Source organism: Eriocheir sinensis, unplaced genomic scaffold (genome assembly GCF_024679095.1).
Source record: "Eriocheir sinensis breed Jianghai 21 unplaced genomic scaffold, ASM2467909v1 Scaffold77, whole genome shotgun sequence".
Lineage (NCBI taxonomy): Eukaryota > Metazoa > Arthropoda > Malacostraca > Decapoda > Varunidae > Eriocheir > Eriocheir sinensis.
The window spans coordinates 538,238-562,500 of record NW_026112131.1 but is presented as its reverse complement, the minus strand read 5'-3'; the positions used below and the strand labels follow the sequence as shown (position 1 = coordinate 562,500).

Below are 24,263 nucleotides of genomic sequence, written 5' to 3'. Positions count from 1 at the left end.
TTGCGTGTTATCTGGCTGTTTCAGGGTGTTCCGAGTGGGTTTCAGAGTGATTCAAGTGTGTTGTGTTTCCGGTGTTTTTGCGTGTGATTTGGCTGCTTCTAAGTGTACTGCGTGGGTTTCAGAGCGTTTTGAGTGTGCTGTTTTGTTTCCGGTGTTTCTGCGTGTGATTTGGCTGTTTTCGAGTGTTCTGCGTTTCAGTGTGTTGTGTTTCCAGTGCTTTTACGTGTGATTTGGATGTTTATAGTGCTCTGCGTGGGTTTCAGAGTGTTTTGAGTGTACTGTTGTACTTCCGGTGTTTTGCAGTGACTTGAGGGTGTTTAGTCGTGCTTGTGCTTGGGTTTCTGAGTGTTTCGTGTGTCCAGTGTGTCTTTGTGTTCCCGAGTGTCTCACGCGTGATTTGGGTGTCGACAACCCACCTTTGAATTCCTGATTCAATCTGCTCCTCCTCATTACACCCTCTTTAAATCCCCTAGAGGATTAACACTTCCTACACCCTTTCCCTCACCTCACCTAAGCCCCCCACCCTCGCTCACCTCACATCCCTTTGCTCCTCCTCATCCCCTAGAGGATTAGCCTTCTCTCCTCCCTCACCTCCACATATTTCTAAGCCTCCCCCCTCACTCAATTTACCTCACATCCTGTTTACCCATCCCTTCACCTACCTTACCTCGCCTCTTTCTTAACCCTTCTTGTTCTCACACCTCACTCACCTCACATCCCTACTCCTCCTCTCTCCCACTTACCTCCTTTCCCAAACTCCCTCTCACTCATCTCACCTATTTCCTAACCCTCCTTGATCTCACACACCTCACTCACCCCCTCCCTTTCCCCCTCTTTACGCACCTCACACCCCATCCTACTCCTCCTCTCCCACCTCACCTATTTCCTAACCCTCCTTGACCTCACACACCTCACTCACCGCCTCGCTTTCCACCTCGTTACACACCTCACATCTCTTCCAACTCCTCCTCACTCCCACCTCACCTATATCCTAACCCTCCTTGATCTCACACACCTCCTCACTGCCTCCCTTTCCCCTCTTTACTCACCTCACATCCCTTCCTACTCCTCCCTCTCTCCCACCTCACCTACTTCCTAACCCTCCTTGCTCTCACACCTCTCTTTCCCCCTCTTTACTCACCTCACATCCCTTCCTACTCCTCCTCTCTCTCACTTTTCCTCCATTACTAAACTACCTCTCACACACCTAACCCCCGTTCCTAATCCCCTTCACTCTGTTTTTATCTCTTTCATTTCAGCTAAGATGGCGCCTAAAAGTAGTACTTGTAACGGTAGCTTCTTAGCTCACTTTTTACAGGGCGTTCTGCTGTCTGTCGACTGTGTCTCTCCAGGCAGCATCTCGAGACAAGACTGCAGGAGCAGGAAGAGAAGATGGAAGGCCAGAATAAAATAATAGAGCTTTCTCTCACCAGGCAGCATCTCGAGACAAGACTGCAGGAACAAGAAGAGAAGATGGAAGCAGGTCAGAATAAAATAATAGAGCTTTCGCACTGTAGCCTCCTTGCAGGAATTCATCCAGGCTAACGTTGCTGTGGTGCCAAACCCTTCTCCAACCGCCCCCTTGCCCTCAGCGGTACCGTCGACACCAGCGGACAACACCACGCAACGGGAGGATGCTAGTGGCACCGACCATGATGGCTTCACCGTCGTGAATGGAGGAGCCAAACCAGCCAGACAAGCGATTTATCCTGTTCATTGCTTCAACAGGTTTGCCATTCTGGAGGAGGAGGACGAGCAGGAGAGCACCTTCCTGGTGGGTGACTCCATGATTCGCCAACAGGTCGTTGAGTTCTGCGGCAGAGTTCCTCGTCGAAGACGGAACTATTGCTATCCTGGTGCTGGGATCGACGACATAACTGCTGCTCTTGAGGAGATCTCCCCCCAGGCTACTAATGATTCACTGTTTGTTATTCACACAGGTACGAACGACATCACCACGACCCGGTCTGAGGAACTCCTGGAGAAGTACCGTAGGCTCATCCAGCAGTATAAGTCTAAATCCCCTAACATTTTGATTTCAGGAGTTCTACCACGGACTTGGGCGGAGAGCGACTTTTTCAGTAAGGCCTTCAGCCTAAACAACCGCTTACAGACTCTTTGCAGGGAGCTTGACGTGGAGTTCCTCAACACATGGGACAATTTCTATGGACAAAATGAGCTCTTTCACAGGGACGGATTGCACCTTTCTCCCATCGGATCAGCCAGACTCAGGCTCTCAACGAAGCAGTGCGTGTCATCCGAACAAAAACGAGTCACGGCCACGTCCCTCCACCCCACCCGTGTAAATAGACGCCGTGCATCACAAACCCGGAACCGTGATCCCGCAAGTACCACCACCTCTATTACTAAGCCTCTAGATAACTTAAAAATCCTTAGTTTCAATGCGCGTAGCCTAAGAAACAAATTTGATGAACTGAGATGTCTTGCTTTAACAGAAAATTTTGACATAATTGCTATAACCGAAACTTTTATCGACACAACAAATATTGATTTAAGTTCCGAATACAACATAGATGGCTACAGACTCTTCAACAAAGATCGTGTAAACCGTAGAGGCGGTGGCGTCGCCCTTTATGTCAAAGCGATGTGCAACCCACTGACAAAACACCGGGAAACAGTAACGTTGAACATTTGTGCGTGCGAGTAAACATTGCAAAAGTCAACTTAAATATATCTGTCACCTACAGACCTCCCGGGCAATCACTCGATGACGACCTTGAAATGTACAGCGTCTTAAGGCAGTCACTTAATAACAGCGACTCACTGATATTAGGAGACTTTAACCTCCCCCATATCGACTGGGCGACACTGTCAGGTACAGAAGGCGAGTCACATAGAATGATCGAATTTCTAGAAGAAAATTATCTAAGCCAAATGGTTTCTGAGCCTACTCGACAAAATAATATACTCGACCTTGTTATAACGACCCAAGATAACCTAATCAGTAGTGTCACGGTAGGAGAACACCTCGGTTCTTGCGATCATAAATTAGTGCGCGTCGACATTAAAGCTCAATCATCAGTGACTGAAAATAAAGTAAAGGTGCCCAATTTCAAAGGAGCTAACTTCGTAGAAATCCGACAAAACTAACAGAAATACAACTATCAGATGACGGCAACGTAGAGGAAGCCTGGCTAAGCCTTAAAAATCACTTACTCACTCAGCAGAACACATTCGTCCCCTTGTGCGAGAAGCGAATTAACACTAATAAAAGCCCACCGTGGTTTAATAGCGAAATTAAACAATCAGTCAATGAGAGAAAATTGTTTTACAGGTTAAAGAAAGAACAAAGCACGCCCGAAAACATTAGACTTTATAATGATGCCAGGCGACGAGTAAAAAGACTAGTAGGTCAGGCAAAGCGTAGATACGAAGAAAATATTGCAGCCAACTGTAAAAATAATCCGAAATCTTTCTTCAGTTACATAAACAACAGAAAGGCGATCAACAGTGGTATTGGACCTTTAACAAACAGCGACGGTGCACTAGTGACTGACAGCCAACACATTGCAAACCTCTTAAACAATTACTTTTCCTCGGTGTTTAATACTAACAGTCTTCCTCTCGCTACCACCAACACCAGTACTATTGTAAATCTCGAGCATGCATTGCCTAATTTTGAAATAACAACCGATGAAGTCCTTAAAGCTCTCCATTCACTTAAAACAAATAAAAGTCCTGGACCTGACAAAGTATATCCAACTCTGCTGAAAGAAACAAAGAGCGAAATACTCTCCTCACTCACAACCGTATTCAATATGTCCTTGCGACAAGGCATCGTCCCTTCAGATTGGAAAAAGGCTAACGTGACACCTATTTTCAAGAAAGGAGACAAAACAGTACCAGGTAATTACAGGCCCATTAGTCTAACTTCGGTTGTAGGTAAGCTACTTGAGGGCATAATTAGAGACAAAATTGTGAATTACCTTGAAAGCCACTCATTGATTGGGGACTCACAACATGGCTTCCGAAACAAAAGATCCTGCCTATCAAACCTATTAACCTTTTATAACGACCTCTTCACTGTTTATGACGTAACCAAATCACTGGACGTAGTCTATCTTGATTTCAGAAAGCGTTTGATAAAGTCCCGCATCATAAATTACTTTACAAATTAAAGCAAATAGGTATTGACGGTCAAGTAAACCAATGGATCGCGAATTGGTTGAGCAACAGACAACAAAGAGTAGTGATTGACGGATTTAACTCAGAGTGGGCGCCTGTCACTAGTGGCGTCCCTCAGGGCTCGGTCCTTGGCCCAGTGCTCTTCATTATTTACATCAACGACGTGGATGTTGGACTCAATAACCGCATTAGTAAATTTGCAGACGACACAAAGATTGGCAACTCGGTTCTCACTGACGAAGACAGGCAAAGCCTCCAAGAGGATTTGCACAAAATTTCAACTTGGTCGGATAGATGGGAGATGCCCTTTAACGTAGACAAGTGCCAGGTCCTTCAAGTTGGAACGAGGAATATGAAGTTCGAATACGAAATGCGCGGCGTTAAACTCAAAAGCGTTCAATGCGTCAAAGACTTGGGGGTCAAAATCGCGTCAAACCTCAAATTCTCACAGCAATGCATCGATGCAGCAAATAAAGCGAACAGAATGTTGGGCTTCATTAAAAGAAACTTTGTATTCAAGAATAAAGATGTAATACTCGCTCTACAACAGTTTAGTCAGACCCCACTTGGAATATGCGGTACAGTTTTGGTCTCCCCACCATGCAAAGGATATTGCTAAATTAGAAGGTGTTCAGCGTCGGGCAACGAAAATGATCCCTTCCTTGCGCAACAAATCCTACGAAGAAAGGCTTTCTACCCTTAACATGTTCTCTCTTGAGAAACGTCGCCTCCGAGGAAAACTGATCGAATGTTTTAAAATACTTAATGGTTTCACGAATGTAGACAGATCAACATTGTTTATGATCGATGACACTTTGCGCACGAGGAACAATGGCGTAAAACTCAGATGTAGACAAGTAAATTCAGACTGCACCAAATTTTTCTTCACCAACGTTGTAGTGCGAGAATGGAATAAGCTTCCACCGTCAGTGGTCCAGTGTAACACGATTGACTCCTTCAAAAATAAGCTCGACCGTCACTTCCTTCAACTTAATATCAACTAGAGTAGAAATGCAACGTTTTGGAGTCTTCTGATTAATGTAAAATCACTTAGGTTTAAGGACAGACCACCAAGTCTGGACCATGGGGTCTGTGTGGTCTGATTTTCTATGTAAATCTATGTAAATCTCTCTCTCTCTCTCTCTCTCTCTCTCTCTCTCTCTCTCTCTCTCTCTCTCTCTCTCTCTCTCTCTCTCTCTCTCTCTCTCTCTCTCTCTCTATATATATATATAAGCTTGTCTGTCTGTTTTTCTTTCTATCTGTCTCTGTGTTAGCTTCTGTTTCTCTCTGTCTCTGTCTGTTTAAGCTTGTCTGTCGTTCTTTCTATTTGTCTGTCTGTCTGTCTCTGTGTTAGCCTCTCTGTTTCTCTGTTTGTCTGTGTTAGCCTCTCTGTTTCTCTGTCTCTGTCTGTATAAGCTTGTCTGTCTGTCTGTGTTAGCCTCTGTTTCTCTCTGTCTCTGTCTGTATAAACTTGTCTGTCTGTCTGTCTCTGTTTTTGCCTTTCTGTTTCTTTTTCTGTCTGTATAAGCTTGTCTGTCTGTGTCTGTGTTAGCATTTGTTTTTTTCTGTCTGTCTCTGTCTTTGTGTATTAGCCTACCTGTCTTTTTTTTCTGTCTGTGTGTCTGTTTGTTTTATCCCATCGTTCTCTCTGTCTGTATCTGCACTTCTTTCCCTGTCTGTCTGTCTCTTACATTCTCTCTCACCAGTCACTCCCTTCCACACTAACCTCCATAACCAGCCACTCCCTCCCATACTGACCACTACTAACAGACCCAACCTAACCTAACCTGGTCAGCTGGAGGTGGTGACGGGTGGCTGGATGGTGAGGCCAGCACCCACTGCTTCCCTTCCTCTCCCTCCTCCCTTCCCTCCCTCAGACTGCTGGAGGTCAAGTTTAGGCACCCTATATAAAAAAAAAAAAATTTTGTCCAACAGAACCGCTGAGACTGCCATGAGGACCCTCTCTGCCTCCTCACCAACCTCACGTCACTCCACCAAGAAGAATAAGGTTGACGGGTGGTTGACGCTGTTCAACCTGCTCGGAAGTAGAAAATTGAGTGCCCCAGGCCTGTGTGCTAGTGGTAGGTCATATAGTCATGTGACATTTTGTTGGTTCATATGTTCTGCCATTTCACGACAGATTCTGGTCATGCATATGTCTGAACAAGGAACACTGCAGAACATACTCAAGGGGAAGGATAGTGGGCAAAAATCACAAATCTGACATGCACAAGAACTCAGAATTCACCCAAAATTGGAAAATGATGCACAGAGTACATTCATCATTAAGCATAGAATGTGACTGGACCATCCATGCTTCGGGAGTCAGTTTTTGTGCACGCCATATTCGCGATTTCAGACCACTCTTCGTCCCCCTTAATTTAGCCTTCTTAAATACAGGTGTAAGCTTGTAGGCATTTTGGATGGACCTGGAAAGGTTTACAGTAGGCAAGATTTGTGGGGCTGGGTTTTGGTGGCAGTGATGGCTGCATGGCATTCACAGTGGCTGGTCTGTGATGTGGATGTACTAGTATGTAAGGAGGAGACCCATAGAACAGGTGTATCCATTATCAAAACAAAGTCATTCAGCTGAGAAATGTGGACGCTCTCTAACAAACTCAAGTGAAAATAGAAAAAAAAACATGTGATTTTATAACTAAATAAAGGCTTAACTAATCAAAATGAGCCTTGTTTTTATAATCTATGGACAGTTTTCAAGTACTGAATACAAACCTTGGCCAAAATAAAGCATTAACAGGAAGAAATAGAGAACTTAAACAGAAATCTTAAAAAAAATGTGTAAAACATGGATGTTTTCTGATTAATCAGTTATTATGAAATAGTAAAATCAGACAAAATCTGGCATATGGCACACCAGAAGATGAAGAATTTAAAGAGGAACATTTTAAGCTCATTTCCAGCTTTGTGGGTCACTTTGGGAAGAAGTTATGGGTGTTTATTTGAAGTTCACCGATTGGGCAACATAACGGCAGCTATTTTTAAAGATTAGCAAAGTGACTCGAAAGTCCATCAACTTTTTTTGGACACTTCAGATACCATGCTAGCCAAAAAACATGAAGGGATCTGTTCAATTTAGTACAGACATTCGGTCTGGCACATGGAGTCCCTCTTCTTCATCAGCTTATTAGCCTGTCCTTTTACGGGGTCGCTGTTTTTGACGAGCCGCCTCCACGTTCCTCTTATCGCCTGTCGTGTTGGTGTTGAGGCCTTCTTCTCTCATGTCTGCTGCTGTCTTGTCTTGGGTCTACCTCTCATTCCCCCTCCCTGCACTTCCATTTCTAGTACTCTCCTCGCATCAGTATCTCTGTATTGTCTCATTAACATGCCCGTACCACCTCACAACGGTTCCAGATTGTTGTACCCAGCCTCCTGTTTACCGATTTCCAACCCCAAAACTGCCTCCTCGACCCCAGTAATTGCCTTTATATAGAGTTATCATTAAAATGGTTACTTATTGGTGGTTATTGGCAATAGCTATGGCTCAGAAACTGGTAAATATGAGGCCACCTCCTTCACTGTTGGTCTGGTTCTTGCATTACTGATTCTGTCCCTCCCAGTGACACCACACATCCCTCGCAACACCTCCTTCACTGTTGGTCTGGTTCTTGCATTACTGATTCTGTTCCTCCCAGTGACACCACACATCCCTCGCAACACCTCCTTCACTGTTGGTCTGGTTCTTGCATTACTGATTCTGTTCCTCCCAGTGACACCACACATCCCTCGCAACACCTCCTTCACTGTTGGTCTGGTTCTTGCATTACTGATTCTGTCCCTCCCAGTGACGCCACACATCCCTCACAACACCCTCATTTTGGCTACTTCCATATCGCTCTGGCCGGCTTCCTTATGGCTACGGTCTGACATGTGGACTAGAATAATTTTAATGTTATCCTCTGCTTTGCTAACTAATGTGGCTGTCCTTTCTCCTCCAGATGTGCCCAACCCCCTCAAGCTTTGCCTCCTTACCACACTGAACACATCACACCTCCTCATCACCTCACCTACCTCCCCATCCCTCATGCTGTGCACCTCAGCATTGTCCAGTCATGTACAGCCACCACCACCATCTCTGCCTGTCACTTTGAACTTGGTGTGTATCTCTAAAGGTGTTGAAATGATACACACTATCTCTAATTAAATGTTGGTATGTTTTGTATTATATTGTATGAGCATTAATGTGCCATTATTGTATACAGTATTGAACGTGTTAGTCAAGGGTCTCTCGTTGACAGGTCTGGGAAGGAAGGGAAGCATCTCAAGACTCAGGAATCAAGGTCCACAGTCCACCGCAGTCCATCAGGAGTGGGAGTCTGGTCTACCGTGGGACAGCAAAGGTACTGGTAAAGGTGTGCCTGGCCATAGTGTTCAGCTCTGTACCATTGACCTTTTGAATGGGCGGTGTGAAGTCCGGGACCGCCACAGTTTACCTTTTCCCCAGGTACCAATTTTATCGATCATTCTGCAAAGAAGGATGAACAACTGGCTGGGCTGTACACTGCCTACCCAAGCCGGAATTCAAAACCAGGCCCGAGGGGTGGTAGCCAGGGACGCCAGCCACAGGGACAGCCCTCTCATCCAAGTCCAGCCAGTGTGTCCTGTTTGATGATAATGTTGATGCCGCCTTTGTCACATAGTTTAGCTTGCCGTCTTCAGCAAGTGCTTAGTTTAGAGGTACATTCAGTTATATGCAGTTACTTACACTCTGCAGTCGACTTTTATTTTACAGATTAGTTTTTATAAGTATTTTTTGTTATTTAGCAAAGTAGCCAAGGGGAATATTTGCATGTTGTTGTGTTCTTAATACCTCCATGCGGCAGAGAGTTCTACATGTAATTTCACGAATCCGGCACACAACACAAAGGAGAACTAACTCAACGCGAAGAACTTCAATCTTAGCTGTCTTGGGGCAACCAAGGATTATCCTCATTGCTTCATTTTGAATAATTTCCAGGGGCTTCAGATGGGACTCGCTGAACCGGACTAAGACTGGGGCAGCATAATCAATCAATGATCGAATAACAGAAATGTAAAACATTCTAAGTATGGGGACATAACACCTAGGCCCCTGTGTGCGAGAACACGCAACGGTGCCAACCGTAGTAAAAATTGATTCCTGATATAAGTGATACATTCCGTGGTCTGTTTAAAGCTAAGATATACACCCAAGTATTTGTAACAGTGGACACGATCGAGTTTGACGTCATTGATACGTGGCGCCCGACATACTCTGGCAATTGATTGAAATTTAGTTTTGGATTCATTAACAACTAGTCCCATAGAAGTGCACAAGTCTTCCAGCTGGTGGAGGGCTAAGGTAAGCGTCCGTGGAGCATTACACTGAACAAGTATATCATCAGCATATATAAAAACTTCTGTGCCCTGAGGAAAGGGGTACTGTGCAATTTTGTCCATGAGAATATTAAAGAGCAAAGGACTAAGGACCCTTCCCTGTGGAGTGCCCAATTCAAAACTCCCTTCAGCAGAAGAGGCTCCATGGAACCACACCTTAGCCTTCCTAACATGCAAATAGTCTTTGACCCAGCCCAGTAATTTCCCTTTAATGCCCTTTAAAATAAGTTGTTCCAATATAACCTCTTTATTTGCTCTGTCAAAGGCACCTTTAAGTTCAATGAAAGCACAACAAACAGCACCTGCAGAACTTATAAGCACTCATTAGAACTCAACCCACCTCCGTTTTGGCCCTGGGGGTGGTTGGTGTGAGGGTCGAAACCAGGCTCACCAGCAGGGACCTGGCACAACACACTATAACTTGTGACAATAATTCAGCGTCTAACTGCTGCTGCTGCTGCGGTCATAACTTTAGTGTGTAGCAGAGATGTTTTTTTGTGTGTGTGTGTGTGAGGAGGAGGAAGAGGAAGGAAGATTATAATTTTTCCTTTTCAGATGTGGAGGTAACTCTCTCTCTCTCTCTCTCTCTCTCTCTCTCTCTCTCTCTCTCAGGAATGAGAAAATACAGATTAATTTTATATACTTTTATTATTATTATTATTAACCATCAGTCATCACAAGTTCAACCCAAAAACTCAACTTGTTCAAAACTTTTTCAACTCTGTAACCCCAAAATTTCAACCCAAGACCTGACATTCAACCACGATTTCTACCACTCCACCACAATCTACCAGGACCTAACCACCATATATCTTTTCAGGGCTATGGCTGATTGGCTGGTGCTGTCTGGTCACTCAGCTCAGCAAGGGACTGGAAGCTGGAACTCTCTCTCTCTCTCACAAAAAAAGTAGCATAAAAGTGTATAAGGTCCATTGAAAAAAAAGAGAGAGAGAGAGAGAGTGTGTTCCATCTCATCCTCTCTCTCTCTCCCCCCAACATCCAGGCGGCATCTTGGGAGGGGAGGGGAAGGGAAGGGAAGAATACAATAGCTCACTGGTGGACAGAGGAGAGAGAGAGGAGGAGGAGGAAGAGTCCTACAATAGCTCACTGGTGGACAGAGGAAAGAGAGAGAGAGGAGGAGGAGGAAGAGTCCTACAATAGCTCACTGGTGGACAGAGGAAAGAGAGAGAGAGGAGGAGGAAGAAGAAGAGTAATATATTTTTCCAAACTTTATTAGTCTTCTCTTTATAGAAATACGGAGAGAAAGAGAGAGTTAGTTCCATCTCTCTCTCTCTGCCCTTCAATTAATCTCCCTCCATCTTCTCCCCAACAGGACTCGTCTCATCTCGTCTCCCCCAGCATCCAGGTAGTATCTTGAAGGCCTGACTGGTTCCCTCGGCTCAGTGGTCTTGTCTCTGTCTCCCTCCCTGCAAGAGTCTGGCAGAGTTTAGTGCCAAGAATATATATATATATATATATATATATATATATATATATATATATATATATCTATATATATATATATATATATATATATATATATATATATATATATATCAGTCCCCCTACAGGGTGTCCCCCACAGTGTTTTGACAACCCCACAGACACATGCCCCCCAGACACATAAGCCCTCCCACCCCCCCCTCTCTCTGCAAGAAGTGTCAGTTTGCTCAATAAATATACAAGCAATTTCTGGTGTTTTTTTCGTCCATTCTGCAAAGTTTACAAAGACACAGACCTTGATAAAAGTAGAGATTACAAAGAAACGAAAAGGAGGAGGAGGAAGAGGAAAGATTAAGCTATTTTTTGGCATAGGAGGAAAGGAGTAAGGAAAAATTAGAAAAATAACTTGAAATTGGAGAAAATGAACGAAAACACCAAAATTACACTGGAGAAATACACAGACCTTGATAAAAGTGGAGATAACAAGGAAAAAAAGAGTAGGAGGAAGACAAGGAAGACAGGAAGAGGAAAGATTAAACTTTTTTGGTATGGGAGGAAAGAAAAGGGAGAGAAATGGACTTGAACTTGGAGGAGGAAATGAACGAAACCACCAAAATTACGTCGGAGAAATACACAGACCTTGATAAAAGTGGAGACAGGAAAGGAACGAAGAAGAGGAGGAGGAGGAAGAGGAAGACAGGAGGAGGAAGAGTCAAGATTAAGCTGTTTTTTGATGTAGGAGGAAAGGAGAAAGAGAAGAAGAAAAAGGGAGAAAAATGGACTTGAACTTGGAGGAGGAAATGAACGAAACCACCAAAATTACGCTGGAGAAATACACACACCTTGATAAAGGTGGAGATAACAGTGTGTTAACGTACTTTAATATACGTAAGAATAGGTCACTGTGCCTTAGGATTTCTCTGCCGTAAGCCTCGTTTATACGTTAAGAGATGAGGAGGAAGGGAAACAAGCAAATAATGGAACTATATATACGATACAGTGAAAAGGATTTACCGAGAAGGATGTACGTATGAGAGGAGGAAAGTGAGGAGAGAGATTAAGGTAAGTAAAGGGAAATAAAACAGAGGAGACGATGAGGATAAATATAAATAAAACAGAACTAAATAAAGAAGGAATGATTAGAAGAGAGAGAGAGAGAGAGAAATACATCACGGAGGAGGAAAAATTAACATATGTGAGAGGAAAGTCTGGAATTTGAGGAAGGCAAGGAGGAAGGGCCAGCCATGGAGTCTACTAGCATCAAGGAGCTGATTCAAGGTACGTCTCAAACTTCCTTTCCTAAGATCTATGAGGCAGACCCTTCCGCCCCTCACGTCAGCTACTTGCAAAGGTCAATAAGGAGATCAATCAAGTTCTCACGTAAACAGCATTTTTGTTACGAACGTTAGACTCGAGTGTTGAGTAAAGAAGGCTTACCCGCTCAGTCGGGGCGTGTTATATAGATTATAATAACCGCTGTGAGGCAAGTGTGGAAGAGGCACCGGAGCCGACAGACCCTACGGGGGTCGTCATCCCCATCGGCCCTGTGGCTGGAGAGGAGTTAACACACTTGTTTGCAACAATAGTAGAGGATCGCATGAAGCTGTGGGTAAGGGATGAACGTGATCATCAGCCTCGACGAGATATGGCACGTGACAACAGTCATGGGGCCGCAAATGAGGAAACACGTTATGAGCGCGAGGAAAACACTTCACGGCTTTCCGTCAGGGTGGACCACACTGGCCCAATACGCCATGAGGCAGACGGAGAAGACACAGGGTCCTTGATTGGCGAGGAAATACATATTGGACGTGATCTTGGGCGCGTTGCGCAAACACAAATATCAAGGACTCGGCCTTAAATGAGGAGACACGTAGTGGGCGCGCAAGGAAAGGGCCTCTTCCCGTCGGGGCGGGCCATGATGGCTCGAGACACCTCCTTGAGGCAGACGGGGAAGAGACTGAATCGATGAATCCACAGATGAAGACGTAAGTACGGGGCGCGCAAAAAACAAGGTTGGGTCTTCTCACCAGGACAGACCGTTGGGGTCTACGGGCCTGCTGGGCAACAGGTGGAGAGGATACTGGGACCTCAAGCAATGAGGCAGAACGCATCAGGTGCGCTAAGAAAAAGAAAAATGATAAGGGCCCGAAGACCGGCCATGCGACCGGCAGGGTAGAAACTGGGTCCTCAAGTGATGCGGAAGTACACGATGGGCACGTGGACGTGGATGTATGGGGATGATATTTACGACTCAAGAAAGGAAGAAAGCGATATGCATACCTGGCGTACGAGGAAAAGGGAGATGAGGCACACGCGTGGGAAGTGTCTGGACAGGAAAGATATATATAAAAACAAAAATAAAATAATAATCTAGTCAGTAATGTTGTGGTAGAGGAGAGCTCATAATGGTGTAACTTGCCAAAGGGGAAAATTGCGCTGAGATTCGACGTAAATGAACAAAATGCGATTATCAGAGGATCCAACGTAGATGAAGCTTGGCTAGATTTCATGAGGTGTGTATTAGTATTTCTATTATGAACTAGCAAAGCCTCCCTTCAGGGTGCAGATACAACAAGTTGAACTACAAACAATACCAAAAGGTACTGGAGAAAAGCGAAGGCAACGAATAGTCCAAACTGGCCAGTCAAAGCCAAAAGGAGGAAAAATAAAATGACGGTTTCACACAGACATTCGCACGAGACTTAAATGTAGAAATGTCTGCAGAAAGGACAATCTCACTGGGTAACTGATTCCATAAACTTGTCAACGACGGAAGAAAACATCGTGAGAAATGTGTCGTACTCTCTTCTTTCACGACCGGTCACAACCAGATTCATTATGCCCTTTCGTCAAGATTGGAAAATGTGTTAAGAAAGGAGAACCGGGTAATTACAGGCCCATCAATCTAACTTCAGTTGTAGGGAGGCCACTCGAGAGCATAATTAGAGGCACCTTGTAAATTACCATGAAAGTCACTTGGTAATAAAGGATTTTCAACATGGCTTGCGTAACAAGAGTTTCTGCTTATCGAACCTAGTGACCTTTTAAAATGACCTCGTCACTGTTTATGACGTAATCACTGGACGTAGTCTATCTCGATGTTCAGAATATTGAGAGTAAACTACACCAATGACCGCACGTTGGTTAAGTAACTAACAGCAAAGAGTGGTGAGCAATGGATTTGATTCAAGAATGGACGCTTGGCCGTAGTGGTGTCCCTCAAGGCTTAGTTTTTTGGCCCAGTGCTGGGTTATACCTGATACCAATGATCAATGACGTTGACGGTGGACTCCATAATCTCATTAGTAAATTTACTGACAATACAGCGAATGGTAACTCATTCCTTTCCTCAATGCCGCCGACGACGACAGACAAAGCCAGCTCGTCCGATAGATGGGAGATGGCATTTTAACATAGATAGAGCCAGGCTCTTCAAATTGGTAAAGTATGGTAACATATAAATAAATAAATGAATAAAATACCAATAATAGTAATACGAGGTTCGATCATGAAAGGTGTGGCGTTCAATCCAATAAACTCAACAGCGTGCAGGGTGCCAAGGACCTGGATGTCGATTCGCGTCAAACTTCAAAGAAACATCAGAAGGCTATTCACGAAAGCAATCAAGACTCACTCATTCACTACGACTTTTGAAAAAGTGTATCGAGGATTCTTATCGAGCTTTGATCGTAATTGTTGACGCCCCATGCGGAGCGCTGCACTAGCAGTCCAGCGGGACCTGAAACCAGATATCTCCGGCCAGAGTGGCGAGACAGCGGTAAGGGGATGCGACGATGTAGGCGTGATGAGTGAAATGCTGGCCCCTCAGTTGCTGACAACCGGACTTCAAAGGCACATCATTTAAATTGCGAGGGTGTGCTTCTACGGCACGTCGGGAGAGACCATTGGGGGGCGTGCTACTGCCGCACGAATTCCGGGGCCCCGCGTGCTACTGACGCAGGATCTAAATGTATCAAATGTATCGTATGCGGAGCGTGCTACGGTGGCGCGTGTGAACGACCCGCTTTTATTCATTATCTACATCAATGACATAGACAATGGGATAACTAGTGACATAGGTAAATTTGCAGATGGGATGCACTATTAGGACAGGGGAGGATGCTAGAGCACTGTAGGAGGATCTCAACAAACTGTCAGCTTGGTCAGAGAAATGGCAGATGAATTTTAACATCACCAAGTGTAACGTACTTAGTTTAGGAACACGCAACCCATTACATGGGTATAGTTTAGACTCCATAGGTAGAGCAGAGTGTGAAAGGGATTTAGGACTGTTAGTGAACTCTGACCTACAACTAAGGAAGCAATGTATTAGTGCGAAGAATAGGGCTAACAGGGTATTATTAGGCTTTATTAACAGGACGGTAACCAACAGTGCAGAGTGCAGAGGTCACCCTCAGACTCTATTTAGCGTTAGTTAGGCCACACTTAGATTATCCTGTCCAGTTTTGGTGCCCACACTACAGAATGGACATCAACTTGCTAGAATCAGTTCAGAGGAGGATGACCAAGATGATTCAGGGGCTGAGGAACCACCCATATCAAAATAGGCTGAAACATCTAAACTTACATTTATTCACTAGAAAGACGAAGAGTGCGGGGAGATCTGATAGAAGTATTCAAATGGGTCAAGGGTTACAACAAAGGCGATATAAGTAAAGTACTGAGAATTAGCCAGCAGGATAGAACTCGCAGTAATGGATTTAAATGAGAAAAGTATAGATTTAGGAGAGATATAGGCAAGCATTGGTTTAGTAGTAGGGTGGTGGGGGAATGGAATAGACTCAGCAATCACATAGTTAGTGCAGGGACGATAGCTTGTTTTAAGAGTAGACTGGATAGCTACATAGACGAGGACGACAGGTGGTAGTGGGAGAGAATCTGGAGCTGCCCTGTGTAAGCCATAAGGCCTCTTGCAGGCTCCCTATGTTCTTTCCTCCCCAGTCAAAATACATCTTCCTTCCCTCCCTCCCTCCCCCCAATCATGCTCTTCCTTCCTTCCTTTCCTCCCCAGTCAAAATACATCTTCCTTCCCTCCCTCCCTCCCCCCAATCATGCTCTCCTTCCTTCCTTTCCTCCCCAGTCAAAATACATCTTCCTAGCCCTCCTTCCCCAATCATGCTCTTCCTTCCTTCCTTTCCTCCCCAGTCAAAATACATCTTCCTTCCCTTCCTCCTCCCCAATCATGCTCTCCTTCCTTCCTTTCCTCCCCAGTCAAAATACATCTTCCTTCCTCCTCCCCCCCATCATGCGCTCCCTTCCTTCCTTTCCTCCCCAGTCAAAATACATCTTCCTTCCCTCCCCCCGCCCCAAATCATGCTCTTCCTTCCTTCCTTTCCTCCCCAGTCAAAATACATCTTCCTTCCCTCCCTACTTCCCCCAATCAGGCTCTTCCTTCCTTCCTTTCCTCCCCAGTCAAAATACATCTTCCTTCCTCCTCCTCCTCCCCATTCTGTTCTCCCTTCCTTCCTTTCCTCCCCAGTCAAAATACATCTTCCTTCGCTCTCCTCCCCCCAATCATGCTCTCCCTTCCCTCATTTCCTCCCCAGTCAAAATACATCTTCCTTCCCTCCCTCCTCCCCCCCATCCTGCGCTCCCGTCCTTCCTTTCCTCCCCAGTCAAAATACATCTTCCTTCCCTCTCTCCTCCCCGAATCATGCTCTCCTTCCTTCCTTTCCTCCCCAGTCAAAATACATCTTCCTTCCCTCCCTCCTCCTCCCCATTCTGTCCTCCCTGCCTTCCTTTCCTCCCCAGTCAAAATACATCTTCCTTCCCTCCCTCCTCCTCCCCATTCTGTCCTCCCTGCCTTCCTTTCCTCCCCAGTCAAAATACATCTTCCTTCCTCCCTCTCCCTTTGCTGTCCCCCTCGAAAAATTTTCTCCCCAGTTCCCATCTCTCCCTCCCCAGCCCTGCCGCTTTTCTCCCCCTATTTTCTCCTCTTCCACAGCCTCCACATGTTTCATCCACCATTCATACAACACGTGAAAAAAATGAAAAAACAAGAAATAAATTAAATGGCGGGGTTTGTTTTGGCCTCTCTCTTGCTCTTGCTGTACAGGTGACCCGTTGGAGAGTCAGGCCTTCGCATCGGCACAACCTGTAAAAATAAAACAACACAAGCAGTATCCATTACAAATATAATGTTCTTTCAGCTGTGCTTAGTGAGTATCCTGCATTTGCCTCTAGATTGTAGTCCATATGTACAGTCCCTCAAGCATAGCTGGGCGTTATCGCGATAAGTTATCGCGATACTTTATCGCTGATAACAAAATCGGATTATCGACCATCCGCTACTTATTTAAATATATATCGGTATCTTCGTTACTTTTGTAACCAAACTAGCGATAATCGCTACTTTTTTTCCGCCTCTCAGGAAATTTTTTTTGTCTCCTTACTGCGCATGCGTGGCCCGGTGTTGTATGAAAAAACTTCGGGGTATGAAATAGCTTCGGTGATGAGATTTCATGCTTAGGTCATGAAAATTAAAACACTAGGTTATTATTTTTTATGCTACTCAAAAATCAATACATCATTGAGCAAAATCATTTAACTTTGCCCCAAAAATGATTATTCACTGCCTCAAATTTGATATTCCATATTCGTTGGTGAGCATGTCATGGTATTGAAGGCACCCGGTGTTGTGTTATTTGGTGTCCCATCGTCAAAAGCTGGCGCTTTTGTGTACAAACACTGGTCTCTCGTGAACTGCGCATGCTCAAACCATTAAGTGTAGCCCTGTACAGTCTCACAATGCTTTTTTAACACATTAAGAGTTGCTGGAAAGCTGAATCAAACATACAGTACCACCATCCTTGCTGTTTCTAGAACGACGTACACTTTGTACATATAAATACAACTCGTACAGAGTGTCGTCCTAGAAACAGCGAGGATGGTGGTAGTTGTACTATATGTCTGATTCAGCCTTCCAACAACCCTTACTTACGGTTTAAAAGCTTTGTGAGACTGTACAGGTCTATGCTTGCTGGTCTGAGCATGCACCGTTCACGAGAGACCAGTGTTTGTAAACAATTTTTGACGGTGGGGACGCCAAATAACACGACACCGGTTCAGGCATTTCTAGTATTAACGTCCATATGTACGTGTCAACGTGTGGTTTTAAGGTTTTGTAAGTTTCCTAAAATACAGATAATGAAAATTTGAATTCATCAATGTTGTTCTATCTGAAATATCAATATAATATCGTTTTCGCCATTTTACTTTAAGGACTAGTATTTACTCTATCTCTGTATTCATTCCCATCTAGTGCTTGGGCAATGTTCTCCGTCCCCACATTTTATTGTCTTATTGTCCAGGGGGAGGTACCGCCCCCTCCCTTGTTGTGCTTTCCTTCCTACCATTGTATCTTTTTAGTTTCATGGTGCTACCTCCACATGTATTAATAGTTGTATAATCACACTCTGTCCTGCCTGGGGGTTGGGATGGCATGTTCCTCCCTTCTCCCTTGTTGTTTACCTGCAACAATAAACTATCAATCAATCAATCAATCTATCGGACTTATCGCTAGCTAGTATCGGAATTGTGGATTTATATCGGGTATCGGTTATCGGTTATCGCCTATATTTGTGTCTCTAGTTAACGAATATCAGTTATCGCCATTAAGGTTTTTCATTATCAGTTAACGGTTATCGGGAATAAGGTTTTCTGTTATCATGCCCAGCTATGCCCTCAAGTCTATAAAGCAAAAATGATGCCCAACAAGACCATGTCATTACCCCACTATATTCTTGTTGATCGTCCCCATACAACTTTTGACTGAGGAATAACATAGCCCCTTGACAAACAGCCTCCATGTAAAAGTTGTCCCTCTAGCCTTGGCCTCAGCAGAATCTATAGAGCAAAAATGATGCCCAACAAGACCATGTTATTGTGACTACCCCACTGTATTCTTGTCCAAGTTGATCGTCCCCATAAAACTTTTGACTGAGGAATAACATAGCCCCTTGACAAAAAGCCTCCATGTAAAAGTTGTCCCTTTAGCCTTGGCCTCAGCAGAATCTATAGAGCAAGAATGACACCCACGGTTACATCACACCAGCCTCACCTTGCCCCCTCAGTGTCCTTGGCCTTGGTGAGCAGGTCCACCTGTCAGACACTCCAGATGTCCAGCCTCTTCCAGTAGGTGCTGAGGAGGGACTCAAACATGGTCCGACCGCACTCGGTCTCCCCAAAGCGAAACTCAAGCTGGCCAAACCGGTTGATGAGCTCCACATCTGCAACATGAGAAATGAGGCCCTTAGATAAAGCCTCAGTCAGGAGTTTTAATGTTTTTTACGGTAAAGGAAGCAGCTCAGGGGGGAAAAAAAAAGCCTGCTAATCACTGCTCCTATAAAACAGAGCTTAGAAGAGTGGCCAAAAGAAAGCTAAGTTTCAGGAAGGGTGTCTTGATGGTACATAAAGTCTAGTGTAGAAGACAACAAAGTATTCCTAGGAGCTGTAGCCTTGGTGTGAAGAAGGCTGATGACAAGGCCCCAAGGAGTGCACTACATGGGGCTTTGAGGTGACAAAATGCACTGGAAGGCTGGATAAACTAAGTGACAGCTTTGAGTGAGGAAGAGTGACTCACGGTCCTTCTTGTCGAGAGAGCGCAGCGCCCGCTCAAAGAAGCGACGTCCCTCCCCAGCCATGTTGTGACTGAAGAAGAAGATTCCCGCCTTCACCCACACACTCAGCTCCTGACTGAACTTCTTGGACATGTTGAAGTACACCCTCTCGGCCTCCTGGAGGGAAACAACGCCATTAGCACCAGAAGCTTATTGAAGGCTACTGCTAAGGACATAAGATAGAGTTAACCTCTTGACTGCAGATTTCCTACAACATCACCAAGCTACAGGAATGGAACAAAAAGTGGCAGCCACAATTCAATGAAGAAAAATGTAAAGTCATGCACCTTGGGAGGGGATATCCAGCACACCAATACCACATGGGAAACACTCCACTATCCACCACAGAGGCAGAGAAAGACCTGGGAGTGTATGTTACCAGGCTACCAGTGAAGGGATATCCAGCACACCAATACCACATGGGAAACACTCCACTATCCACCACAGAGGCAGAGAAAGACCTGGGAGTGTATGTTACCAGGCTACCAGTGAAGGGATATCCAGCACACCAATACCACATGGGAAACACTCCACTATCCACCACAGAGGCAGAGAAAGACCTGGGAGTGTATGTTACCAGGCTACCAGTGAAGGGATATCCAGCACACCAATACCACATGGGAAACACTCCACTATCCACCACAGAGGCAGAGAAAGACCTGGGAGTGTATGTTACCAGGCTACCAGTGAAGGGATATCCAGCACACCAATACCACATGGGAAACACTCCACTATCCACCACAGAGGCAGAGAAAGACCTGGGAGTGTATGTTACCAGGGATTCTCGCTCTCAGCATATACCATGGCCATGGCCAGGTGGACCTTGAGCTGGTCGTTAGTGGCCAGTGCCTCCCGGTACGCCTCGGCCACAGACTCTGGTCCGCCGTAGAGCACCTCCAGCCTCAGCAGCACTGTCCACACGTTGAGGCGCTCCTCCTCCTCCTGTGCGTCCATCACCTGCAGGCTCGCCGTGCCACTGCCTTGGCCTTGTCCACCTCGGCACTCTGGGGACATGCCAACACAGCTTCACTATGCTGCCCAATAATCCAGGGCAAATTTTTCCTATTCATTTTATTGGTAACTCTTTCTTTCACAACTTGCTGTCCAAATAAAAAGCAGCGATCCACTGATGTAAGGAAAGGGAAGGAGGAAAAGGAAGAATGAAGGAAAGGAAGGGGAGAAGAAAATGAAGAATGAAGGGAAGGGAAGAAAGAAGTGAAAAATGAAGGAAAGGGAAGAATGAAAGGAAGAATAAAGGAAGGGAAAGGAAAGAAGAAAATGAAGAATGAAGGGAAGGGAAGGGAAGAAAGAAGTGAAAAATGAAGGAAAGGGAAGAATGAAAGGAAGAATTAAGGAAGGGAAAGGAAAGAAGAAAATGAAGAATGTACTTTAATGTGAGAGCTGTGTTGAGGGTCTCCTCCTGAAAGAGATCAAGTTATAGATAGGGAGACACACACACAGAGGAAAGTGCTTCTAGAATTTACTTACAAAAGGAAAGAAAGAATGGAGGCACTGCTTAACTCTTGCATTGGGAAGCTGTACCTCAAGGTGGAAACTGGAAACTGATGAGCTGTAGCAAATTCTAATTTTTTTTTACTCATGAAAGGAAAGACAGTGCCGGCTAACTCTTGCATTAGTACCTCAAGGTGGAAACTGATGAACTGTATCCACACGGCTGATGAGTTTGGACTACCCTGGAGCATGGCCTCAAAGTCCATGGCTGACTGTGGCGAGCGCCCGCCCCTCCTCCAGCCGCGAGAACTGTTGCTCCTCCTCCTTGGACTGGGCTATTATTTCTGACTTCCGCATTCTCCTCTCTTTCTTCTGTTAGTCATAGAGAGAAAGGTGCCTCAGGATAACATAGGGGAGTGAGCTATGGGGCAGCATGAACCTAAATGCACATAGTTATAAGGTAGTAAACAGACCCCTTCATCTCTTATCCTCTTTCTGTTAGTGTTAGGAGGAAGGGACATGCCTCAGGATAACAACTAGGATGGAGGTACAGGGCAGCATGAACCTAAAGGAACATATCTACAAGGGAGACTCATCTTGGTAGTAAACAGACCCCTGGAAAAACAACACACATCAACAGGAGATCAATTTCACTTTATAGGACAGAATCAATCAGTACAAACCTTTGGCACGTCTTGGTCCTCACCGTCTGAGGAGTCCATGAACTCCGGCGTGTCGGGAACTTCCCACACAAAGCCTGTTCCCAGTGTGAGGCAAGGCTTGGCACTGCTCACCTCACCTTCCACCTCATCACCCTCACTGGCCTTCATCTCCTGGGAGGGGAAGACAACACTGTTTGAACTTTGAATCAAGATATATTCAGGGCCGGATTATCCTATACGCCAAGTACACCATGGCGTATGGGTGATAATGCGTGAAAGTCGGGATGGTAAGAATTTAGGACTAACCGCGAAACTCGGATAGCGTGAAACTCGAGAGGGCACTGTATATTCTATGCTCTTATGCTGCTGGTGCTGAGTGCTGAGAGGGAACATCAGGTTATATGAGGAGCATGTCAGACCTGGGTATTGGTGCATTAAAAAATTGTGCAAGGCAAGCCACTGATCTCAGGGAGTTGTGTGGGCTTCAGGATTTTGTGAGTAGGGTCGTGAGTGGAAGAATGTTGGGAACCACTGCTTTAGATACCTATGTGTAACAGTGTGTGTGTGTGTGTGTGTGTGTGTGTGTAATTGTATGTCCATAAATCTCCATCAAGAAAACCTACGAGCGCCATGAGCTGAAACGTAAAAAAAAAATAATGATAATAAAATAAAATCACCTAAAAAATCAAATAAAGGTTGTGTATGTGGAACAATAGTACATGGCATCACCCACCTCGCGGCTGTCCTCGCTGGGAGAGCTGTCGGCCCCTTGCTCCACCCCCTCTTTGGCCTTATCCTGAGAGGCATCCTTCTCAATTTTTGAGAGTGAGGGTGACGGGTGAGCCGGGCACCTTGCTGAACACCACGGCATTCATGATCTCGTCCCCTTCCTTCAGCACCTCCCTCAGCAGCTGGCACTTGCTCGGGTCATCCGAGAGGTGGTGGACAGGTATGGAAGCCTCGACGTTGTGGGGCAGGACAGTGACTGTGATAGCGTGCGTCCTCACCTCGTCCACCACACACCTGACTCTTGCTCGCACCTCAACCTTCCTCGCTGACTTGGGCGCCCTACTCAATGGCTGAACGTCCTCGTCAACCAGGAGACTGAGGGTGATGTTCTGCTTCTCGGGGGACACCTTGAGGACCCTGCAGCGAACGACTCGTCCCTCGTGGAATGCCGAGGCTAGACTCATGCCCGACTCAATGCCGACCTGCGACCTGGGGACGAAGCCTTTCATGTCATTTTCACGTCGTTTCACGAGGAGGCCCTGCGGCAGCACCTTGATGACGTAGCTGATGGTGAGTGTGTTCTCCGCCTCTTGCGAGTACTCGGTAAGAATGGGCTCCTTGGCTGTAACCAGCTGGGACTTGAGGGTCAGGAGAAGGTGCTGTCTCTTGGAGTTGACCTTGAGCACTCTGGCGGTGACCTGGTCCCCCATGATGTGCTTTCGCTCGGGGTGCTTCATGGGGCCGTCCGTGAGGTGCAGTGAGGGCACGTGGCCGCTCATCAGCTTGCTCACCGCCAGCCGTGCGCCGTTGCTGTCGTAGCTGTTGACGGTGGCCTGCACAACCTGCCCGGGCTGCAGCTCACTGTAGGCAATGAACTGAACAAGAGGAGTGTCACTTATAGAATGCAGATACTATTATTATTATTACTGAAATACAGAAGAGGACATTTAGGGAATATATATTGAAAAAAAAAAAGATATGCCTTGAATTCACAAAGCAATGAGCTTAATGAGAATGATATGTCAGTCATGGTATAGTGTGATATTACTATTACTGAGACCCATAATATGACATCATGCAAAAAATAAATAAATAAAACAAATGATATCCCTTCAATTCACTGCAATAAATTCCAAAGTACATTTAAGACCAAGTAACACACTGAACAAGTGGTTAGTGGTTCCACTCCCCCTAAACCCAATACCTTAACTATATATGAAAGAAATTCCTTGCGTCCGGACTGTCTGTCTTTTATTGTCAGTAAAGGAAGCAGATCATGTGTGTGTGTGTGTGTGTGAGAGAGAGAGAGAGAGAGAGAGAGAGAGAGAGAGAGAGAGAGAGAGAGAGAGAGAGAGAGAGAGAGAGAGAGAAATAAAAAAGCCTGCTAATCAAAGAAAGGCAAAGGCACTGAATAATGGCAGTCTAAGTCCCACTAGTAATCCACTCACCTGCCGCTCGAAGACAGACTTCTGCAGTGTGACAATGAAGAGTTGGTCCATGTGGTTGTACTTGAGGAGGCGACACGGGACCTTCTTGCCCACCCGGAAGTCTCGGTTGATGTGCATGAGGACCTTGGTGTTGTCGCTAATGTGGTTGGACGAGCAAACCCTCGAGCCTTGCCGCCTAAACTCAGGAATATGCCACTGGCGAGGACTTGTAGATCTCCGCCTCTTGAACGATGTCTCCAATCTCATGTCCATCCCTGGGGTCCTTGGCAAGGCTAAAACACAAAAACATAACCATTATAGATTCCAGTCATGGTGGTGGCATTATGTACAACTGACATGCATGCATTTGGTGAAGCATCTCAGCTATT

The 24,263-nt window shown here is 45.4% G+C and overlaps 3 protein-coding genes across 8 annotated transcripts in view; 1 reads left to right on the top strand and 2 right to left on the bottom strand.

Moving 5' to 3' along the window:
• Positions 1-10,974, top strand: part of LOC126994305 (protocadherin-11 X-linked-like) — a 34,053-nt gene extending 23,079 nt beyond the window's left edge. For 2 of the 5 annotated variants that reach the window (XR_007748989.1, XR_007748990.1), the window contains 4 exons: positions 6,082-6,227; positions 8,103-8,260; positions 8,403-8,504; positions 10,853-10,974. The gene's annotated coding sequence lies outside the window, so the exon portion shown is untranslated. Of the gene's footprint in view, positions 1-6,081; positions 6,232-8,102; positions 8,261-8,402; positions 8,505-10,852 lie in introns of those variants that run through there. The other 3 variants (XM_050853634.1, XM_050853635.1, XR_007748991.1) reach the window with 2 other exon arrangements.
• Positions 10,975-16,922: 5,948 nt separating this feature from the next.
• On the bottom strand, positions 16,923-24,062 carry LOC126994308 (protein RRP5 homolog). 2 transcript variants are annotated; one of them, XR_007748994.1, is made up of 6 exons: positions 23,896-24,062; positions 22,452-23,322; positions 21,740-21,889; positions 21,245-21,428; positions 19,568-20,608; positions 16,923-19,214 (listed from the first exon to the last, which is right to left on the bottom strand). XR_007748994.1 is itself a non-coding variant. In XM_050853637.1 (2 exons), the coding sequence occupies exons 1-2, from the start codon at positions 24,010-24,012 to the stop codon at positions 22,531-22,533; spliced, it is 909 nt and encodes a 302-aa protein (XP_050709594.1). In that variant the 5' UTR covers positions 24,013-24,062; the 3' UTR covers positions 22,387-22,530. The 2 variants fall into 2 exon arrangements, 1 of the variants encoding a protein (XP_050709594.1); XM_050853637.1 differs by lacking the exons at positions 16,923-19,214; positions 19,568-20,608; positions 21,245-21,428; positions 21,740-21,889 and having other exon boundaries at positions 22,387-23,322.
• Positions 19,090-20,618, bottom strand: LOC126994300 (protein RRP5 homolog). The gene is made up of 3 exons (XM_050853631.1): positions 20,406-20,618; positions 19,568-19,721; positions 19,090-19,214 (listed from the first exon to the last, which is right to left on the bottom strand). Exons 1-3 carry the CDS (start codon positions 20,616-20,618, stop codon positions 19,090-19,092), a joined length of 492 nt encoding a protein of 163 aa, XP_050709588.1.
• Positions 24,063-24,263: the final 201 nt, after the last annotated feature.

Excerpts from the sequence above, each read along its gene's own strand:
- LOC126994300 (XM_050853631.1), bottom strand. The coding sequence starts at position 20,618 with ATGTCCCCAGAGTGCCGAGGTGGACAAGGCCAAGGCAGTGGCACGGCG. Across the intron at positions 19,722-20,405 it reads TCCACCTGGCCATGGCCATG|GAGGCCGAGAGGGTGTACTT; the intron begins GTATATGCTGAG and ends GTTTCCCTCCAG. Across the intron at positions 19,215-19,567 it reads CTCTCTCGACAAGAAGGACC|ATGTGGAGCTCATCAACCGG; the intron begins GTGAGTCACTCT and ends CTCATGTTGCAG.
- LOC126994308 (XM_050853637.1), bottom strand. The coding sequence starts at position 24,012 with ATGCACATCAACCGAGACTTCCGGGTGGGCAAGAAGGTCCCGTGTCGC. Across the intron at positions 23,323-23,895 it reads AGTCTGTCTTCGAGCGGCAG|TTCATTGCCTACAGTGAGCT; the intron begins GTGAGTGGATTA and ends CCTCTTGTTCAG.